The sequence below is a fragment of the Megascapheus bottae genome, chromosome 2, assembly GCF_031878675.1.
Source record: "Megascapheus bottae isolate mThoBot1 chromosome 2, mThoBot2.hap1, whole genome shotgun sequence".
NCBI classification, from domain to species: domain Eukaryota; kingdom Metazoa; phylum Chordata; class Mammalia; order Rodentia; family Geomyidae; genus Megascapheus; species Megascapheus bottae.
In genome coordinates, this window is record NC_143510.1 from 92379613 (window position 1) to 92398012 (window position 18400).

Genomic DNA, 18400 nt, shown 5'->3' on the forward strand with positions numbered 1-18400 from the left:
CCCCGGTGGGAGAGACAACGGCTCTCTGTGTAGCTCAAGCTGTCTTTGAACCTGTGATCCTTCTGCCTCAGACTCCCATAGTTACTGAACATGTCCTTACAGAATAAGTCCCAGGAAGCAGAGTGCTGAGGGACAGGGCAGATCTGCTGGGAATATAGGAACCTTTAGGAGAACATGCAGAGAAGGAAGGAAGAAAAAGGCTGGGCCTCCTGGTAGAGGGTGGAGAGTCAGTGATAGCCCTGAGAGCGTGTGGAAGGGGAAGGCCGAGCTGCCTGTGCCTGGGGTGATGGGACAGCGTGGCCAGAAACCGCAGATGGATCTTGGAGCTGGCAAGCTAAACAGCAAGGCCGCAAGTGTAATCTGTGCATTTTACTCTTCATAAGACTCTCTTTCCTTTGTAGTGAGTTCTCCAGTGCTCTGGAGTACCTGAAGTTACTCCACTCCTTCGTGGACTCCGTGGGATTTGTGACCCCACCATTTTCCAGTGGCGCCGTTGCCAAGTCAGCCCTTGGTAAGCATCTAGGGCTCCACACTCTAGAGGTGTTCCGTCTTTACAGAGCCGCGGTTGGTTGAGGGCATGTGAAAGCGTCTTCTGTGGTCGCAGGTTTGGGTCTGTGGCCTCCAGGTAGCCCCCAGCCTACGGCTGCCCGACCTGGGCAGCATTCCAGGGGACAGCGAGTGACTGATTCTTATCCTCAGGCTCTGCCTGGTTTCCCTGGTTTGGCCAGACAACAGCTAGTCCAGGCACAGGGGCGTTGCCCTCCCTGTCACAGCGCTTCCTTCCGGCCTCCGTGACACTCTGGCTGCTCACTGCCTCCAGTGTCATGATGCAATCTCCTGACTGAACGTCTGTGACATTCCTTGCTTCTCTCTAAGCTGCCATCAGGGTGACAGCACGTCCGCTGCCACCTCTCAGGCTTCAGAGACTCCTGGAGCATAGGAGTGCCAAGTTACCCTCTGCCTGCTCCCCCTGGGAAGCCTGGATCCCAGAAAAGCACTGGCCTATGAATTGCTTCAGAGTCTGGGAGAGACCCTATCCCCAAACCCTCTCTCACATGACATTGCACTGGCTTTGCGGGATCACTGGAGTCACAATTTAGCTGTTGTGCAAACTGAGTCTCAGAAAGAAAAAGCATAAAATAAGTAGGGGGCTGGGAATGTGGCTTAGTGGTAGAGTGCTTGCCTAGCATACATAAAGCCTTGAGTTTGATTCCTTAGTACCTATAAACAGAAAAAGCCAGGATGTGGCTCAAGTACCAGGACTGGCGAAAAACCTTAGTAATAATAATAATGATATAGGTAAGGCTGAAGTGGTAGCTACAGTACAAGTACTTGCTTAGTAATTAAGAGTTCAGCCCTTGATACCACTAATAATATAATACTAACTAGGAAGAATAAAATTCTAAAATCACTACAGTGAGCATTTTTGTTAGACTTTGCTATTTGAGCCAATTTCTTTTTTTCTTTTTTTCTTTTTTTTTGTCTGTCATAGAGTTCAAACTCAGGGTCTGGGTGCTGTCTGTAAGCGTTTATGCTCGAGGCTAGCACTCTACCACTCTGAGCCACAGCTCTACTTCTGTTTTCCTGGTAGTTGATTTAGGAGTCACAGGCTACCTGCCCAGATCCTCAGATCTCAACCTTCCAGGTAGCCACGATTACAGGCGTGAGCCATAGGCGCGAGCCGTCAGTACCCAGCACAACTTTATTTTGATAGAGTACAAAAGCAGGACTATTGGCTTAGTAGGAGCAAAGACTTTAAGGCTCTTGATGGGTTTTGCCAGACACTCTCTAAAATGGTAGAGGAAGTGCTTTCACCAGAATTACCATGTGCCCTGTAGGCACGGGTGCAGCCGGCTCTGCCCGTGCTGAAGCGAGTTTGCCACTGCCCCCTCCAGGCCCAGACGTTGTCTGTCGCTGGTGGACTTCAGCCATCGCCACGGCCATCAGCTGGATCCAGGGAGACGATGCCGCCGTGCGCTCCCGTTTCACTCAAGTGGAGCATGTCCCCCGGGCTCTGGACGTGACTGAGTACGTAAGCATCCTTGGCCACTCCTCTGCTTCCCTGCAGAGGATGAAAACTGTATGGTAGGTGAGAGTTCTAGGAACAGGCGGCCGGCACCAGGGAATTCAGGCCCTCTGTGCAAGTCTACATAGCTCTGCTCAGCTCAACAGTTGTTCCAGCTGCTGTCAGCACCTTCCTCCTGCCCCAGTGTCTGTGCCACCACAGGCTGTCGGAGACACCAGGACAGTGTGGCTCTTGGCAAGTCAGAGGCTTCAAGCAGAGGCAGCAGTGTGGTATACCTGTGCTACAGACGCCTATCAGCCACCCTCTACTGCCCCGTCAGCCTGCTTTTCTAACTGAATGGCCTGGAGCACAGCGCCCAACCAGAGAGCTTTGACATTCCTCCTTGAGACTCACCTGTGTACCCAGGAGGCCCTTTCCAGGGCCACGTGCTCACACACTGCCTGCTTCTGAGTAGACACTGCCCACACGCTCATGGTACAAAGGCCTATGAACAGGGTCCCGGACTCAGTGCCAAGGCTGGCTCTTTACAGAGAATACAGCAGGTGGCTGAACAAAGTGGGCTGAACGAGTTTCAGCCCTGTGTTCCCTGAAGCAGGTCTAATGCTCCAATTTTATGTAACCCCATTTTATTTCTTCATTATTATTATTATAAAGTGATTTACAGAGTGGTTACAGTCCCGTAAGTCCAGTAAAGAGTACATTTCTTTTTTGGACACTGTCACCCCTTCCCTCATATTTAGTCCCTTTCTGAAGTCCCCTGTTGAGCCAGCAGCTCCCCTGCCCCAGCCCTCCTTAGCATCCCCCCTGCGGATGCCTCCCAAGATGGTGTAAAGCTGCATAGCCACAGCTGACAGCCGGATGCTCAGTGGGCTCCCGCCCTGGGGTGCAGTTAGTTACATGTGGTTCCTGCTCCTCAGGAAGTGGTGGGGTGGGAAGCCTGTGACCCAGCCTCATTCCCTGTCCTTTCCCCAGTCTACTGACTTCCGCCAAACAGTTAACGCAGGACTTCTGGAAGAGTGGTCTCTAGAGAACAAATAATGGGCTGTTTTCGTCGGCTTGTGTTGCTCTTACAAAAGCTGGGCGCAGAGGCTCATCCCTGTAATCCTAGCGACTCAGGAGGTGGTGATCTAAGAATCATGAGTCAGGGCCCAGCCAGGACGGTCCATGAGACTCCTGACTACAGTTAACCAGCAAGAAGTTGATTAAATGTGCCCCAGTACTGATGAAAAGAAAAAGAGCCTCAAATGTTCTTGTTGCCATTTTCTTCACTAGTTCTTCTAGCACTTGAACTCGGGACCTGGGTGTTGTCCCTGAGCCTATCTGTGCTCAAGGCTATCTCTCCACCACAGTACTACTTCCAGTTTTTTAGAGTAGCTTATTCGATTTCAGCTTCCTGAGTAACTAGGATTACAGGCTTGAGCCGGGCCCCACCCCTCAAAGGTCTGATGAGTTTCCATTTGGGTTCAGTTTCAGAGGTTTCAGTCCATGGTCCCTTGGCTTTGTTGCTCATAGACCCTGGTAAGGCAGGACATCCTCGCAGGGCCCTGGTGGTGGAGCAGAGAGAGACAGGCAGGAAGGGGCTGGGCCAAAATACTGAGACCTACCTGTTCCAAGCCTTGTGGTCTAGTGCCCATCACCCCCCAGTCATGCCAGATTGTGACTCTCGGTGAATTAGCCCTTGATTGTTAGAGCCATCGTGATACAATACTTCCCCAGGGCACCCCCGCAACATGGCCTTGGGGACCAGGCCCTCAACACAGAGACCACAGGAACATTTCCTGCCCAAACCACAGCAGCAGCCTGCACCTTCTGTCACCATAGCTAGGGTGGTGCCTTGGTGACCACTTTTATACAGAGGAAATAAGATATGAATTGGTTGAATTCTCATTTCAAGCAGCTTCTTAGTGACAGTCCTGATGGTTAAACCAGAACCTAGCTAGGAATCAGTGTGACAGGCCACCAGAACCACCCTCGGCACTGCCACGACAGAACCATGTGCCTGCCGTGTGTGGTAATCACATCTCAGCTTCTCCACCTGGGACCCGGGTGCCGCTTGGCCTCTCGCCTCCGCCGCGCTCTGAGCTGCCTCCGCCTCTCTCTCCTCTGCAGAAGCCCGCTGGTGAAGGCAGTCTTGTACACCTGCAGAGCCATGCATGCCTCGGTGTCTGGGAAAGCAGATGGGCATCAGAATGCCTTCTGTCATTGTGAAAGGGCCAGTGGCCACCTGTGGAACAGCCTCAACGTCAGCGAAGCCGCCTCCGACCCCACCCTCAACCACGTGAGTGAGAGCCCAGGTAGCCCCTCCAGAGGCACCCAACTCTGGTCTGTAAGAGCTCACCTACCGTACGCATGTGCACTGTGTGCTGTCTTAGAGGAAGCACACTGGTTGGCTGGTAAGGTGGCTTAGCAGTAGAGTGCTTGCCCAGCATGCATGAAGCCCTGGGTTCAATTCCTCAGTACCACATACACAGAAAAAGCCAGAAGTGGTCCTGTGGCTCAAGTGGTAAGGGTTTTGTTGACAGCAGACATCCTTTGTGACCCAAGAGCAAGTCCCTGAACCCCAGATCCTGCCAGCTAGTGGCTGTAAATCCCCGGGTGAGCTACACAGCCAGAGCTGCTCCTCTGAGGCCGGGAGCTGGCACAGCTCTTAGGCCCCACACCCTGTCCTCAGGCATGAGCACTCTGAGCTGCTGATGGCCCTGGCACTTCCACGGGCAGCCACACATTCCTGGTGGGCAGCTGTGGTGCATTGTAGTTGCATTGCATGTTCTGGCAGTACCTATGCAATGTTTCCACAGTGCATCCCAGAGGCCTGCCCAACCCTCGAGAGCCTCCACGCATGTGCTGACCAAGGCCTGGTCATTTGGAGAGAGAGAAGCCTTACTAGAGGGGGCCCCTGGAGCTGTCCACGGAGGAAAGGGAGCCTTCCCCTGGGAATGTGTGGTGTCTGACTCGAGACAGAGCAGCGAGGAGCCTCCTGGATGGTCCCACTCCTGGCCGCTCACTGGGCTTTAATCCCAAAGGCCAAAGTTGTCAGTGGACCTGGGCCCTGGGGTGAAGCCAGGACAGTCTGTCAGCCCTGTAAGGACAGGCGTGGCATGGAGGACCTGAGACAATGGCAGGATAGAGAGCGTCTGCCGGGCTTGCCATTGGTCTCCTTGGATATGGTGTGTGTTCATGAGACCCCACCTTGGGAGTGGAAAGGTGAATGCCACCCCTGGGGGTTGGAGCGCTGAGGGGCAACAATGAACCGAGAAGAGCCTGGTGACCTGAGAGCAGAAGCCAGCCCAGGCCTGCAGCTCCTGTGCCCCGGGGGAGCTCTGCTAGAACCCACACCATGCAAATCGCAGGCCTCGTATAAGAGGGGCCCTCATCCATGTGCCTGTGATACGGTGCATGACGCATGGTGCTGTGGAGTGCCAGGCAGGCGTTGTGGATGATCTGCCCGATGCATGGAGCCCAGTGCCATCACACACAATGCCCCCAACAACCCTGTGTCGCCATCCCTGTTTTATGGGTGAGGAAACTAAGGCTTAGAAAAATCAGGTCATGTGCCAGGGTCATATAGCTAGTATGTAGGAAAAATAAGGACCCAGATCCACCCCCAGTCCTGAACCACCGTGAAGCGCCCCAGTTTCCTGCTCCCCTTCCTCCAGCCACTCTGTCCTTGTAGGCTCTGCAGCCACTACAGCACACCTTTGGTTGTTCTGGAGGCTGGCTCCAGGTCGGCCGTAAGGACCCCTGGCCCCCAGACCTGACTGCTGTCTCCCCGCCGTCTCACCTGCGGAGGGGTTGATGACCCACTCCTGCGGCATGGAAGGGACCACTGTTGAGTGTCATCAAGCTGTGGCTTCTGCACCTGCCCTGGAGTGGCTGGGATTCCTGCTGGGGGCTCAGCCAGTCACCCATCTCCTCTCTCGTGGCCTGCCCCACAGGTGATCCAGTTGCTTGCCTGTGATCTACTGCTGTCTCTGCGAACAACACTCTGGCAAAAGCAGACAGGTGCCAGCCAGGCCCTAGGTGAGACCTACCATGCTTCCTGTGCGGAGTTGGCTGGCTTCCAGCGGGACCTCGGCAGCCTGCGCAGGCTGGCACACAGCTTCCGCCCAGCGTACCGCAAGGTGAGACGGAGCAGGCGGATGAGGTAGGCAGGCTGGGTCTGTGGAGCCGGCCCTTGGCGGCCATCAGGCACCTGCTGAGCCCACTTAGTGGATGCCACGAGTCCCTTTGGTCAGCACACTTTTGAGTACCTGGGATCTGCCAACCTCTGGGATATGGCACAGGACAGCCAACACTGTGGGCCTGAAAGGGACAACCCGGAGCCACACTGCCCCCTTCCCCGCTGGAGGAGAGCACTGGAGCTCAAGAAGGCAGGGAGCAGCGAGGGAGCACCTAGCCCTCCCCACAGGGGAACACCTCTGGCTTTCATAACCAGAAGAGTAAGGACAGAATTACTCTGTCCATTCCTTTTCCTGGCGGCTTAGGGACTTCAGCAAGCATCCCTTTGGCAATGCTAGAGGGTCTTAGATCACTAAGTGTGCAGCTGGTCTTTCTGGACCCATGTCATTTCTCCGCTGAGTTCATTACTAGAGTAATGTAGCAGACATGTTCTGGACGTTTGAGCGAAGGTCCATACGCTGCCCGGGCTGGCCTCAGATTCCTGGACCAAGGCAGCCCTCCACCCTCAGCCTCAGTGGTTTGGACTACAGGCATGCACTAACCATTCTTAGGCGAAGCGTTTTTAAAATGCATTCGTTTTGTTTGACACATGGTTGGATGTAGTTGCAGGCTATCACGTGACATTTCAATACGTGTATATTATGGATAGTGTCATAATCAGAATTTCCCTCGTCTCAACCGTTTATTTCCTTGAGTTGAAATCATTATATTTTTGCCTGAAATGCTCTCTAAATATCTGAGTGAGAAGATCCGTAAGTGGGAGGGTGGTAAGTGGCTGTGGTACGTGAGGGGTCATGACCTCACTGTAGAGCACACGGGTTCACCCACCAGGTCAGGCTGTCTGTGTGGACACTCACTGGCGCGTGCTGCAGGGATGCAGCGACATACTCGCCAGGTCACGCTGCCGGGGTGCAAGAGCACACTCACCACCAGCCACTGTGTGCAGCAGAGGAGACGGACATCACCGGGGAAAACAGAAAATAAATAAACAAAAACAAGTATTGCCGGGCACAGTGGCTCACGCCTGTAATCCTAGCTGAGAGCTGAGGATCACCGTTCAAAGCCAGTCCTAGCAGGAAACTATGACGTTCCTATATGTAATAAACTGCCCCAAAAAGCTAGAATTGGGGTTGTGGCTCAAGTGGTAGAGCACTAGCCTTGAGCAAAGCTCAGGAATGGCACGTAGGCCCTGAGTTTCAGCCCCAGGTCTGGCACAAAACAAACTCAGACGTAGACCTGGCCCTCCACCCTCAACTGCTTCCTTCTTACCCAAGAGCCACCCCTGGAAACCTCTGGCTCTATTCTTTGGTGAAGAAGCAGAAGGGAAGGAGATGGTGAAATTAGCAGCTTAGCCATCCTTTTTCCCTGGTCCTACTTCCCCTGTCCCTCTGTCCGGGGACCCGAGGCTTCACACACCCAGACCACGTTTCTCCAGCACGGTGCCTTGCCACATGCTCATCTCCCCATCTTGTCCCCGCCTCTGCCACCCGGCCTGTGCTTGGTTTCAAGTTGGTGAGGAAGGCCTCACTGGGTGGCAAGTGGCACGGCTCAGAGCGGTACCACCGGGGAGATGACGGCCAGGACCCCGGGTCTGACGGCTCCCCTGTGCCCCCAGGTGTTCCTGCATGAAGCCACTGTGCGCCTGATGGCTGGAGCCAGCCCCACCCGCACCCACCAGCTGCTGGAGCACAGCCTGCGGCGGAGGAGCCCCCAGAGCACCAAGCACGGTGAGTGCCTGAGGGGGGGCCCCGCCCAGCGTGACAGGGCCTCGCCTCTCTGGGCTGCAGAGTGGGTGGGGGCTGAGTGGCCGTTCGTCCCCCGTGTGGGAGGTACACGGAGTGGGGCTTGGGGCTGGGGAAGGCAGCAGAATAAATGGGACCACAGCTGTGTCGTCTCATCCCCGCAGGAGAGGTGGACACCTGGCCTGGACAGAGGGAGCGAGCCACCGCCATCCTGCTGGCCTGTCGCCATCTTCCTCTCTCCTTCCTCTCGTCCCCCGGCCAGCGGGCGGTGCTGCTGGCTGAGGCTGCCCGAACTCTGGAGAAGGTGGGCGACCGGCGCTCCTCCGGTGACTGCCAGCAGATGATTGTCAAGCTCGGGGGTGGCACTGCCATCGCCGCCTCCTGACTGCCCGGTTGGCCCATCTGCCCTTCACCTTCTCCCCTCCATCCTGGCCCCAGGGCCTTCCCTCTGTCTCCCTCTGTAGAGAGCTTCGGGGTACAGAGCCTTGTCTGAGAAGTCCCCCGCCTGTCGAGGCTTTGGAGCATCTCGTGCCAGGGTGCCCATGGGCGGAACCCCTTAAAAGTTGCTGTCCGTAGACGCCCATGCTCCTGGCCCTGGGGTGCTGAGAGGAAAGACCGGGGCCGGAGTGGGGGTGGTGAACTCCTGCCTCCAGCCCTCCAGAGACTCCCTCAGTGTCCTCTGCTTCATTTTTTACCATGTTTTCTCTGGGAGGGCCTTGCCCGGCATGCCCCTTCCCCTTTTTATACGAATGTTTTTATATACGTGTGCTTGCGTCTGCCGTGATGCAGGGCAGAGTTGCTGTGGCATCTTTATTTCTCTCCCCTGTGCCTGACTAAAGCCACTTCATTGTTTCTCATCATTCCCCGGATCAGCCAGGGGAAGGGGGGCCCGGCCCCCAGGAGGTGGGTGGGAGGCAGGGCACACCTAGGGGTGGTTGAAATAATGTTGGCATTATTTTTTAATTTTTTAAAAAATAAATGGTATCTTATTTCATTGTCCTGTTTCTTCCCACTCCCCACCGAGGGGCCTGGGCAGAATGAAGCCACCCATTGGGCCTGGGGGCAAGTCTCCAGATTGGTTCCTCAGTGCCCCCCCCACCCCTGAACTCCTACCTCCACAGTATATTTTTATCCCTAATCTTTGTCCTGTAAATAAGCCGGTGCCCAAGCCCAATGCCAGGCCCACCCTCACGAGCCCCTTTTCAGGGTGGACAGCAGGAGCCCACTTCCTTGCTGTGAGGGGGATCCCGGGAGGAAAAGTAGTCCGCCTTTTCTGGATCCCCTGGCTCAGCCTCCTGGAAGACAGTGCCTCTCCAGGAGCTCCCAAAAGACCAAAGGGGACCCTCCCCGTGTTTTCCTGACCCTTCAGGAGGTTGGGGCAGAACAGAGGGTGGGCAGCACAACCAGAATGCATACAGTAGGGCCCCCTCATCCTTAACCCCCCCCCCCACAGGCCTGCTTTCCATCTCATGCCCGCCCCCACTATCATTAATTTATGACCTCTGCCCACAGGGCCGTGCAGCCCTGGTGTCGAGTGTGTGTGTGTGTGCGTGTGTGTGTACGCTGTGCCTTTTCTTTAGCAGTCAGGGGTGGTCTTCCATTGGAAAGGGTGCACCTGTGGCTTCCCTGATGTTGAGTCATTCACCATGTTCTGGACGTAGGTTACTCAATAAACAGATTGGTTCCACCCAACACAAAGTGTGACTGCTCAGTTGGCTGCAGACCTTGGCTAGAGCTGAGTGGCTTTAGTGTAACAGGTCTTGGCACCCCAGTGAGCCTGGCCCTCCCAGTGCCAGCAGACACTCCACGGATGCAGGAAGGACCCGCTCAGTCAAAGGGCACAGTACATGGGAACATGTTCCCTGGAGTGAGCTGGCAGGTTGGCTGACAGTAACAGTTGTTTGGGATTTGGGGTGCTAGACCTCTTCATTGGGTGGGTCACTGGTGTGTGTGCTGGCCTAGGGCTTGACCTCAGGTCTGAACTTGTGCTCAAGGCTAGTGCTTTACCACTTAAGCCACAGCTCCACTTCCAGTTTTCATTGGCGATAAGAGTCACAGACTTCGCTGCCTGGGCTACCTTCAAAACCATGATCCTCTGGTGTCAGCCTGAGTAGCTGGGATTGCAGGCATGAGCACCTGCCCTCAGGTAAATCACGCCTTCCCCTTCCCTGCAGGCCAAAACCCTCAAACCCAAGTCTAGGTCCCAGCTGGGTTACCCTGGGTGGCTCTGGCCGCCTTCATTTCCAGATGTGCAGGACTGCCTTTGACTAGTCCCATAGGCTTGTAGGCCAGGTGTAGGTGTGGATGATGTTATGTGCTTGAGGACTGGTAGACAGCAGGTACTCTGTGATGCTGGTGAGAGGCCCATACCTATGGGTTAAAAGGAGTGTATGGCCCTTGGGAATGAACCTCATGTTGAATTGCACATCCAGGCCTGAGCCCTGTTCACCTGGACAAGAAGCACTGGCCACACTGCCCGGAGTGGAGCGGCCCAAGTTGTGCCATGGCTACCTCAGCATTTTCATTAGTGGCCCCTATCCTTAGCCTAAGCCAGGGCCTAGGGGAGACCCAGGTATCTTGGGGCTAAGCGTAAGCAGAGATTAGAGATTGTAGCTACCTCCCAGCCCAACCAGGGCCAGTCACCTAGTGGGTGGTCTGTGTGCCTAAGAACTGGATTTTTTTGGGCGTTACAGCAAGCGCCATGACTCAGTACCTACTCCCTTCCCATGGATCTGAACAGCTGTGAGCTTTAGGGTGGTGGTGGGAGAGGGCTCTTTCCCACAAGCCCTGGAGGCCCTGGTTTTTTCAGTAGTCGACATGGACCTTCCAGCAGGAGATGGACTGAGACCCTACTGGGTGTGTCAGGTCCTCAGGGCAGCCCAGACAGCAAAAGGAGACCACAGTGCAGGAGGAAGCCCACCTAGAGTCCGCTTCCATATCTAAAGGCACAGCCCCGTGAGCTCTTGTGAGGACTAAGAAGGCACCAAATGGTACTTGTTAGAATAGGGTACCACCTCAGGAAAACACCCAACCAGGTGACTTGCTTCTGACCTGCTCCTCCCCTACACAAACAGGCCAGTCAGTACCTGGAACAGAGAACTGGGAAAGACACACGGGCTGCTGGCAATGTCCTGGGCCGCAGCCAGGGAGCCCTCCTGGCAGGCAGGGACAGACAGTACTGGGCATGTGCGGTGAGTGCCCTGAGGGAGGGGTCTGCCTGGCTCCCCCAGCATCTCCATCATTCTCACCCAGAGCAGCACCTCTATTCTGAGCACCAGATGTCCACATGGCCCGCACGCGTTAGGGGGGTGGCTCTGGGCCAGGGTGGCCAAGCCGCCCGCAGGCCAGGAGCCGGCCCTGGGCCAGGCTGTCAGCAAGGATCATCCAGGCTCGGCCAACTCGCCCAGCGTGGCCAGCTCAGCCCCCCTCGGAGCATACGAGCAGCTCCCAGAGCTCAGTCCTCTCTCGCCAGTGCCCATACCTTACGATGGCTGTGCCCCTCCGTGGCTCCCCGGTGAGAGCATTAGGCCTGGCATTCAGCCTTGGCCTCCCTCCCCAGCCACTTCTCCTTGGCACCCAGCGGGTGTGACCCTCTGCTCCTGCCCACGCTGCGCCCTCGGCCCGCACTGCCGTCTGTCTAGCCCATGACCGGAGCCGCCATCGATGCCTCGGGCAGGAGCCGCAGTACAGGTTTATTTACAGAGGAGCCCAATGGCTGCCACCCCAGCCGAGGACACTGGTCCCCCCGACGGGTCCCTCAACCCTGCGCACTCCAAAGCCGCAGGTTCCACCCGGGGCCGCCGCTCCGGCCGGCCGTCGGGGGAGCCCGCCCGGCTTCACACGGTGACCTCGGTTTTGCTGTTGGTACTCAGGTGCCGCGGCCCGCGGCCCGCGCCGCCGTAGAGGCTGGGGGGCTGCGCGCCGAAGGCCTCGGCGAGCTTCTCCACGCTGAGCTGCCGCCGGGGCGCGTGGCCGGGCCGCCGCGGCGCCGGGGAGGCCGGGGCCAAGCGGCCGCGGGGAGCCGATCGGGCGGGCCGGCCGGCGCTCCAGGCCGCGTAGGGGCCGGAGGGAGCGGGAGGCGGGTAGCTCGGCGGGGCCCAGGGGCAGGCGTCGAGCAGGGCGGGCAAGTCCTCCGGCGCCCGCGGGGCCCGCGCCGGGAGGGTCCGCGGGGCAGGCTCGGCGGCGGGGAAGCGCGGGTAGAAGTCCTGAGGGGCGGCCTCTGCGGGGACAGGGCGCGGCGGCCCCGCTCAGGGTGCGCGGGGCGCCGGGGCCCAGGGCCCCCGCCGGTCCCGCACGCCCATTGGCTGCGGGGTGGCGCCCTGGGCGCGGATTGGCTGACCCGGTGGGCGTGGCGCCCCGGGGCTCCGCCCACAGCCCCTGGGCTCCGCGGACCCGGAGCTCGGGTTCCCCCAGCCCGGGCGGCCCGAGCGCCACTCACCTACGGCCTTGAGCGCTGCGGCCTTGAGGGTGGCGAACTTGGCGTAGTCGGGCTGCAAGGTCACGCTGCCCCCGCCCTGCAAACGAGGTCCGCGCGGGGGCCCCAGCGGAGCACTGTTGAGGCGTTTCTTGTCTAGAGGGGCAAGCGGGGGGAGGAGGAGGAGGAGGAGGAGCAGACTGACCACGAACCCCTCCTGCCGCCCCAGCTCAGTGGGAACTGGTGGGATGCTCTCCAGCTGAGGCAGAGCAGATCCCGTCTTCCCGCACAAGGTCCAGGACCTGGCTCAGAAAACCAGGAACAATGGCAGCCGGCCCTGAAGGTGCTGCCCCAACGTGTGGCTTGCCAGCACATTAGGCCTGGGCCAGGCAGTCCCAGAAACTGCTCCCCGCAGGGACTGTGGGAGGGGGCGGTCAAGCGGTGCTTCCCCAGCGAGACCAAGACGAAGCCAGGCTCCGGGGTACGAGCACAGCCCTGGACAGCAAATCCTGGATCTAGACTTTGAATCCGAAACCCTGAGACCCCCTCTCCATCAGGGGGATGGCTGGCTGGCCCGGCCCCCATGCACACACTTGGGGAGACAGGCTGTTCCTTGCCCTGGGGAGGCTCAGAGCCTCCACTCCCCAACCAGCGTGCGCTCTGACACCTCCTTCCATGTAGCTCATGCTCTGTTGTAAGCGGCCTGATACCCGCCTCTGGCTGACTCACCTGTGCTGTTGTGGGGGGACCCCCGAGGGAGGCCATCAACCATTTGGACCTGGACACAGCTACCTAAGGGCGGGCCTAGAGGCGGAGGCAGTGGTTCCTGGGGGTCCGGCTGCTTCAGAAGTTCAGTCAGCGTCCTGTGTGGATAGTGAAGACAAATTCCCTCAACCTCCTGCCTCCCCAAAGACCAAACCCAGCCCGGCACCAGTGGCTCACACCCGCTAGTCTGTCCTCCTCGTCTCTCAGGAGGCTGAGATCTGTGCCATGCAGTTCAAAGCCAGCCCTGAGCAGGGAAGTCTGTGAGGCTCTTATTTCCAAAACTACGAAAAAGCTTTAAGGAGGTGGGGGGCAGAGAAATGGAAGGACAATGCAGCAGTGGTATCACTAAACACAATGTTGAAAATGAACCATAAAATTGATAGGTGGGAATGGCGGGGGAGAGTGGGAGAGAGCTGGGAAGGGATGATACCGTGACGTTGTCCAAAAGAAATTTATTCCTTACCTGATTTATTAACTAACCCCGCTGTATATCACCCATATATGATTATAATAATAAGTTAAATTTTTTTGCCAGACCTGGGACTCAAACTCAGGACCTAGACACTGTCCCTGAACCTCTCCATGCTCAAGGCTGCCACTTGAGCTACAATACCACTTCCAGCTTTTTCTGGGTACTTTATTGGAGATAAGAGTCTCATGGACTTCCTTGCCGGGGCTGGCTTCAAACTACAACCCTCAGATCTCAGCCTCCTGAGTAGCTAGGATTACAGGCATGAGCCACCGGCACCCAGCTTAATTTTTTTTTTTTAACTGAAGTGGAGCTGTAGATCAAGTGATAGAGCAGAAGCCTTCAGCAAAGCAGCTCAAAGACAACACTCAAGCTCTGAGTTCAAGCCCCAGGACTAGCACAAAAAAGAAAAAAACAAGGCCAGCCCTAGTTGTCAGGGTCAGTGTGTGGCCCCCGTCCGTTCCCTCAGCGTCTCTGAGCTCTCACAGAGACGGTGCCCATCTTGATGAAGCAGTCTGCAAATTTAGTCAGTGGGACAAAGCCATCTAATCTTCTGTAAGACCCCCCACTTCACCACCGCCCGTATCCCTCCTCTGCCTGTAATGTCCCCCCTGGGGAGGGGGGGGGCTTGTGACCTGCCCATCTGCAGCTCTGGGCCTCGCTGCCAGAACGGGCAGGAAGACAAGGAAAGACAGAAGGAAGGAGACAAGCCAGGAGCTATCCTGGTGACAGCCCAGTACCCAAAGGCTGTGTGACCTTGGGCAGCCACCTCCCTGGGTACCCAGTACACCCAGCCCCCACCCAGCTGTGACAGTGTCTGATGAGCCTTCCCTACAGACAGCCAACCCAGCCTTCAGCCCAGCTGCCTGCGCCACCCAGAACCCATGATTTTCTCCCACTTGGCCTGACCCTCCTTCTGGGGCTGGGACTATGCATGATTCATGAAGAGGTGTCCTAAAGGACACCGGGGGATGGCCAAGGGCTGGCTGTGGAGTGGCAGGGTCTGAGAGTGTCTACGCCCTTCCTGCTTTACCATCCACTCAGTGGCTCGCCTCTGTGGTGTCATCTGAGCCAGCGCCCCTCACCCAGCTCTCATAACGTGGCCTGCCCCTCCATCCCCCCCCACACATACCACGACCCCACGTCCTGTTCCAGACCTTCCCCAAAAGAGCACAGGCATGGTGGCTCCCGTCCATAATCCTAGCTACTTAGGAGGCTGAGATCTGAGAACGTGGTCCAAAGCTGGCCCAGGTAGGGAAGTCTGTGAGAGTCTTTTCTCCAATGAACCACCAGAAAACTGGAAGAATCCCTGTGGCTGAAACAGCAGAGCTCCAGCCTTGAGCAAAAGAGCTGAGGCCCTGAGTTCAAGCCCCACAATGGACAAAATAAAAAGAAAATAGATGTGACAGGTGAACATGGCATCAAGAAAGCCCTACCACCCCCTTCCCCACAAAAGCTGGAGGCAGAGCTTCTATCCCTGCAGCATCAAGGACCCCAGCTTGACTCCACTGGCAGAAGCAGCACAGATACACAGGATGGATACCAGAGTCTCAGTCTTCACGCTGCTATCCAGCTGCTTAGGTTGAGCTGAGTGTGTGTGTGTGTGTGTGTGTGTGTGTGCACTCAGAAGTACTGAGGCTCAATCAAAAATGGAACTCCAGGCTTTTATTATCTTTTGAACTGAAGACTGGCACTCTATCACTTGATCTACATCTCCCTTACAGCTTTTCTTTGTTAGAGGTAAGAGTCTCTTAGATTTGTCTGCCCAGGCTGGCTTTGAACCTCGATCCTCCGGTCCTAGGCCCCTGGATCTCTGTAATTACAATCATGAGCCTGGTTCCTGGCTACCTTTGTGATGGATCTTTGAAGCAGGAAAGCCCTCCTGCCCCCACCACTTGGCCCAGGAGGAGAAAGACCCATTAGGCCCACTACTGCCACCGCTAAATGTCAGCCTGTTGCATGTCCAGCCACGGAAGTTCACGTGCCCAGAGGAGCAGGGCTGTGCGTGGAAGCCCCTGGTAGGCCATGGAAGGTGCTGGGGCGTGGGGGGGGAATGAGTGGGTGATGTGGTTCCAGTACCAGGATGCAGATGGCCAGCCGGTGCTCCCGCTCAGCTAGGGAAGGGGACTTGGGTCCTGAGGAGCCCACATCACAGCCAGCTCAGAACCCACCTAGCACCTGGCCAGACGTGCAAAACACTCAGATCCGCTCCTCTACACCTCACTCCCCATCCCAGCAGGGGACTGACGCCCTGACTTCACCGGGGGGCTATGGCGTGGGCTTCGGAACCCCAGGGAAGGAAGGTCAGGGCTGAGTCACAGCAGAGGAGGGAGATGGGGGGGAGAGGCGGGAGGAAGGGAAAATGAGAAGCAAGAGTGGAGAAAGCCGAGAACCGCGCGTCTTCCCAGGACACGGGGCCTCCGCGGGCGCCGACCTTGTGCCCTCTCCATGGAGCCTGGAGCAAGTGGGGGGGGGTGGCCGGCGCCCAGCCCAGCCCGGAAGGTCAAGGGGAGACTGCGCGGTGTCCGGTGTCTCCCGAGGAAGGTTCCAGGAGCGGGGCCGCCGCCGGGAGGGGAGCGGGGAGGGCGGCGGGCGGCGGGCGGCGCGCTCACCTGGTCACCGTGCGCCGCGCGCGCGGGCTGTGCGCTCTCTCCAGGCCCAGGCGCACCCCGATGCCGGCCAGCACGAGCAGCGCGGCGACGCCGCACACCGCGTAGACGGCCGTGTGGCTGCGCTCCCGGCCCGGGTCCCGGGGCGCCGCGGGGTCGCGGGCGCGGGCGGGCGGCCGGCCGGTCTGCACCCAGGCCGGCGTGTCGTAGTTGGAGCAGCGGCTCTGGTCGAGGCGCCGCGGGCCGTCGTGGCAGCAGAAGCGGTAGCCGCACGTGCCGCAGCAGAAGCTGTAGGCGCCCGAGCTGCAGTTGAAGGGCGGGTCCCACTGGCCCATCACGTCGTAGTAGCCGCGGCAGCGGTCGCCCCCCGCCGGGGCCGCCGTCCCCGGAGCCTCGGGGGCCCCCGCGCGGCCCGACGGCGGCGCCGCCAGCAGCAGCGGCAGCAGCAGCCGCAGCGCGAGCCGGAGCCGGGGTCCGGGCGGCAGGCGGCCGCCCCGCAGTCCCGGCGCCCCAGCCCGCGCCATGGGCCCCCGCGCCGCCCGCTACTGGGCCCCGCGCATGGCCGGGCGCCGCGCGGCTCCCTCCGGCCCGGTTCCCCGGCTCCCGCGGCGATGGCGCGGCCCGCGATCCCCGCGTCCTCGGGGACCCCAGAACCCCCGCGGGCTCGGCGCGCGGTCGGTCCGCGGAGCGGGACCTCCGGCGAGCGCGTCCTCCTCCGGGGCTCACCTCGGACCCGGGATCGTCTCCGCCCGCGCGCGCCTCCGGGCTCCTCTGCGGCCCGGCGAGGCGCGGGTCCCCGGGCCTGGCGGGGGCTGCGCCGGGGAAGCGGCCCGCCGGACCCCGCTGCCTTCCCGCCGCCCGCTCCGCGCTGCCCGCGCTCTGGCTCCGGCTCGGGCTCGGGCGCGGGCTCGGCGCGGGCTCCGGCGGGCGGGCGGGCGGGGGAGCGAGCGAGGGGAGCGGGCGGAGGGCGGGCGCGCGGCGGAGCCGGAGGAGGAGCGCGGCCGCCGCGAGGGGAGGGCGGGGCGGGGCGCACGGGGGCCCCCGAGCCTCCCCGAAGCCCTTGAGGGGCCCGGGCGCCCCGGGAGGCTCCGCGTCCGGCCCCAGAGACTTTTGCCTCGGACATCGGGGCCCGCGACGGACTCTTCCCGGCCTCGCACGCGCGGACAGAGGCGGGCTGAGCGGACCCCGGCGTGGCCGCCCCCTCCGCCCCGCGGCCCGCCCCCTCCCCGCCGCCCAGCCCTCCGCCGATCGCCCCGGCCCCAGTGACCGGCCCCCTCCCGCCCCGGGTGGGGACGGCCCGTGGCGCGGAGCGGAGTCTACCCGGCTGCGGGGCCTCGCTGCGTCCTGACTCAGTTTCCCCTGTCACCGTCAGTCGGCTCCAGAGCTGAGCGTGGCCCTGGCCTGCGGGCCCGGCTCCCTGGAGAGCGGGGTGGGCGCCCAGGCGCGGCCCGCACGCCCGTCTACCTCCTCCTGCCGGGCTGGAGCTCAGCCCCGTCCCCGGACTCCTTCTCGCCCCCCGCGTCCGGTTTTCTGGTGGTTAACTAGGGCTGAGCCCGGCGGTCCTGCCTGGTCCGGCCTGGAGCCAACCCTCAGCTCTCAGCCTCCTGGGAAGCTGGGCCCCAGCTGCCGCCAGAGCCTCCCGGGCGAGGGCCCGGAGTGTGGCCTAGGGTAGAGCGCTTGCCTAGCACGCACCAAGACCCGGGTTCGATTCCTCGGTTCCGCATACATGGAAAAAAGCCAGAAGTGGTGCTGAGGCTCAAGTGTTAGAGCTCCGGCCTTGAGAAACTCCAAGGACAGTGCTCAGGCCCTGAGCCCAAGCCCAGGACTCTTTTGAGCCTCCTGAGCTTGTCCCTCCAGGCTGGCTTCAAACCTCCCTCCTCCAGGATTCCAGGCAGGCACTAGACACCAGCCCCAGGCACCAGCATACAAGGTTAAGAACGTAAGGAGATCTTGTCTCCTTGTGGAGAGCAGAGCGATAATCTGCTCCTTCAGGAGGGCGCGGGATGCCAGGAAGACAGCGCTAGGAGACACGCATGGCACGCCTGCCCCCTCGTCCCCAGCATCGCACAGCCAGAATGAGTGAATGAAGCTAATTTCTAATTCCTGGAACACGAGGAAGCTGACATTCTACAGCTCTTTCCGGTCCTTTCTCGGTCGCCTCTTTTCTTGGTTCCTGGGATCAACTCGTAAAAGGAG

The 18400-nt window shown here is 59.3% G+C and overlaps 2 protein-coding genes across 2 annotated transcripts in view; one reads left to right on the top strand and one right to left on the bottom strand.

Annotated features, from left to right (window-relative positions):
* Positions 1-8939, top strand: part of Srebf2 (sterol regulatory element binding transcription factor 2) — a 61706-nt gene extending 52767 nt beyond the window's left edge. Inside the window, exons 14-19 of the mRNA XM_090328822.1 lie at positions 402-511; positions 1896-2028; positions 4136-4304; positions 5962-6147; positions 7821-7932; positions 8112-8939. Of these exons, the coding sequence (XP_090184948.1) occupies positions 402-511; positions 1896-2028; positions 4136-4304; positions 5962-6147; positions 7821-7932; positions 8112-8332 (931 nt within the window). The 3' untranslated portion in view covers positions 8333-8939. The remainder of the gene's footprint in view (positions 1-401; positions 512-1895; positions 2029-4135; positions 4305-5961; positions 6148-7820; positions 7933-8111) is intronic.
* Positions 8940-11744: 2805 nt separating this feature from the next.
* Positions 11745-17022, bottom strand: Shisa8 (shisa family member 8). Its single transcript, XM_090358125.1, has 4 exons — positions 16208-17022; positions 13091-13224; positions 12386-12517; positions 11745-12166 (listed from the first exon to the last, which is right to left on the bottom strand). Exons 1-4 carry the CDS (start codon positions 16726-16728, stop codon positions 11784-11786), a joined length of 1170 nt encoding a protein of 389 aa, XP_090214251.1. The 5' UTR covers positions 16729-17022; the 3' UTR covers positions 11745-11783.
* Positions 17023-18400: the final 1378 nt, after the last annotated feature.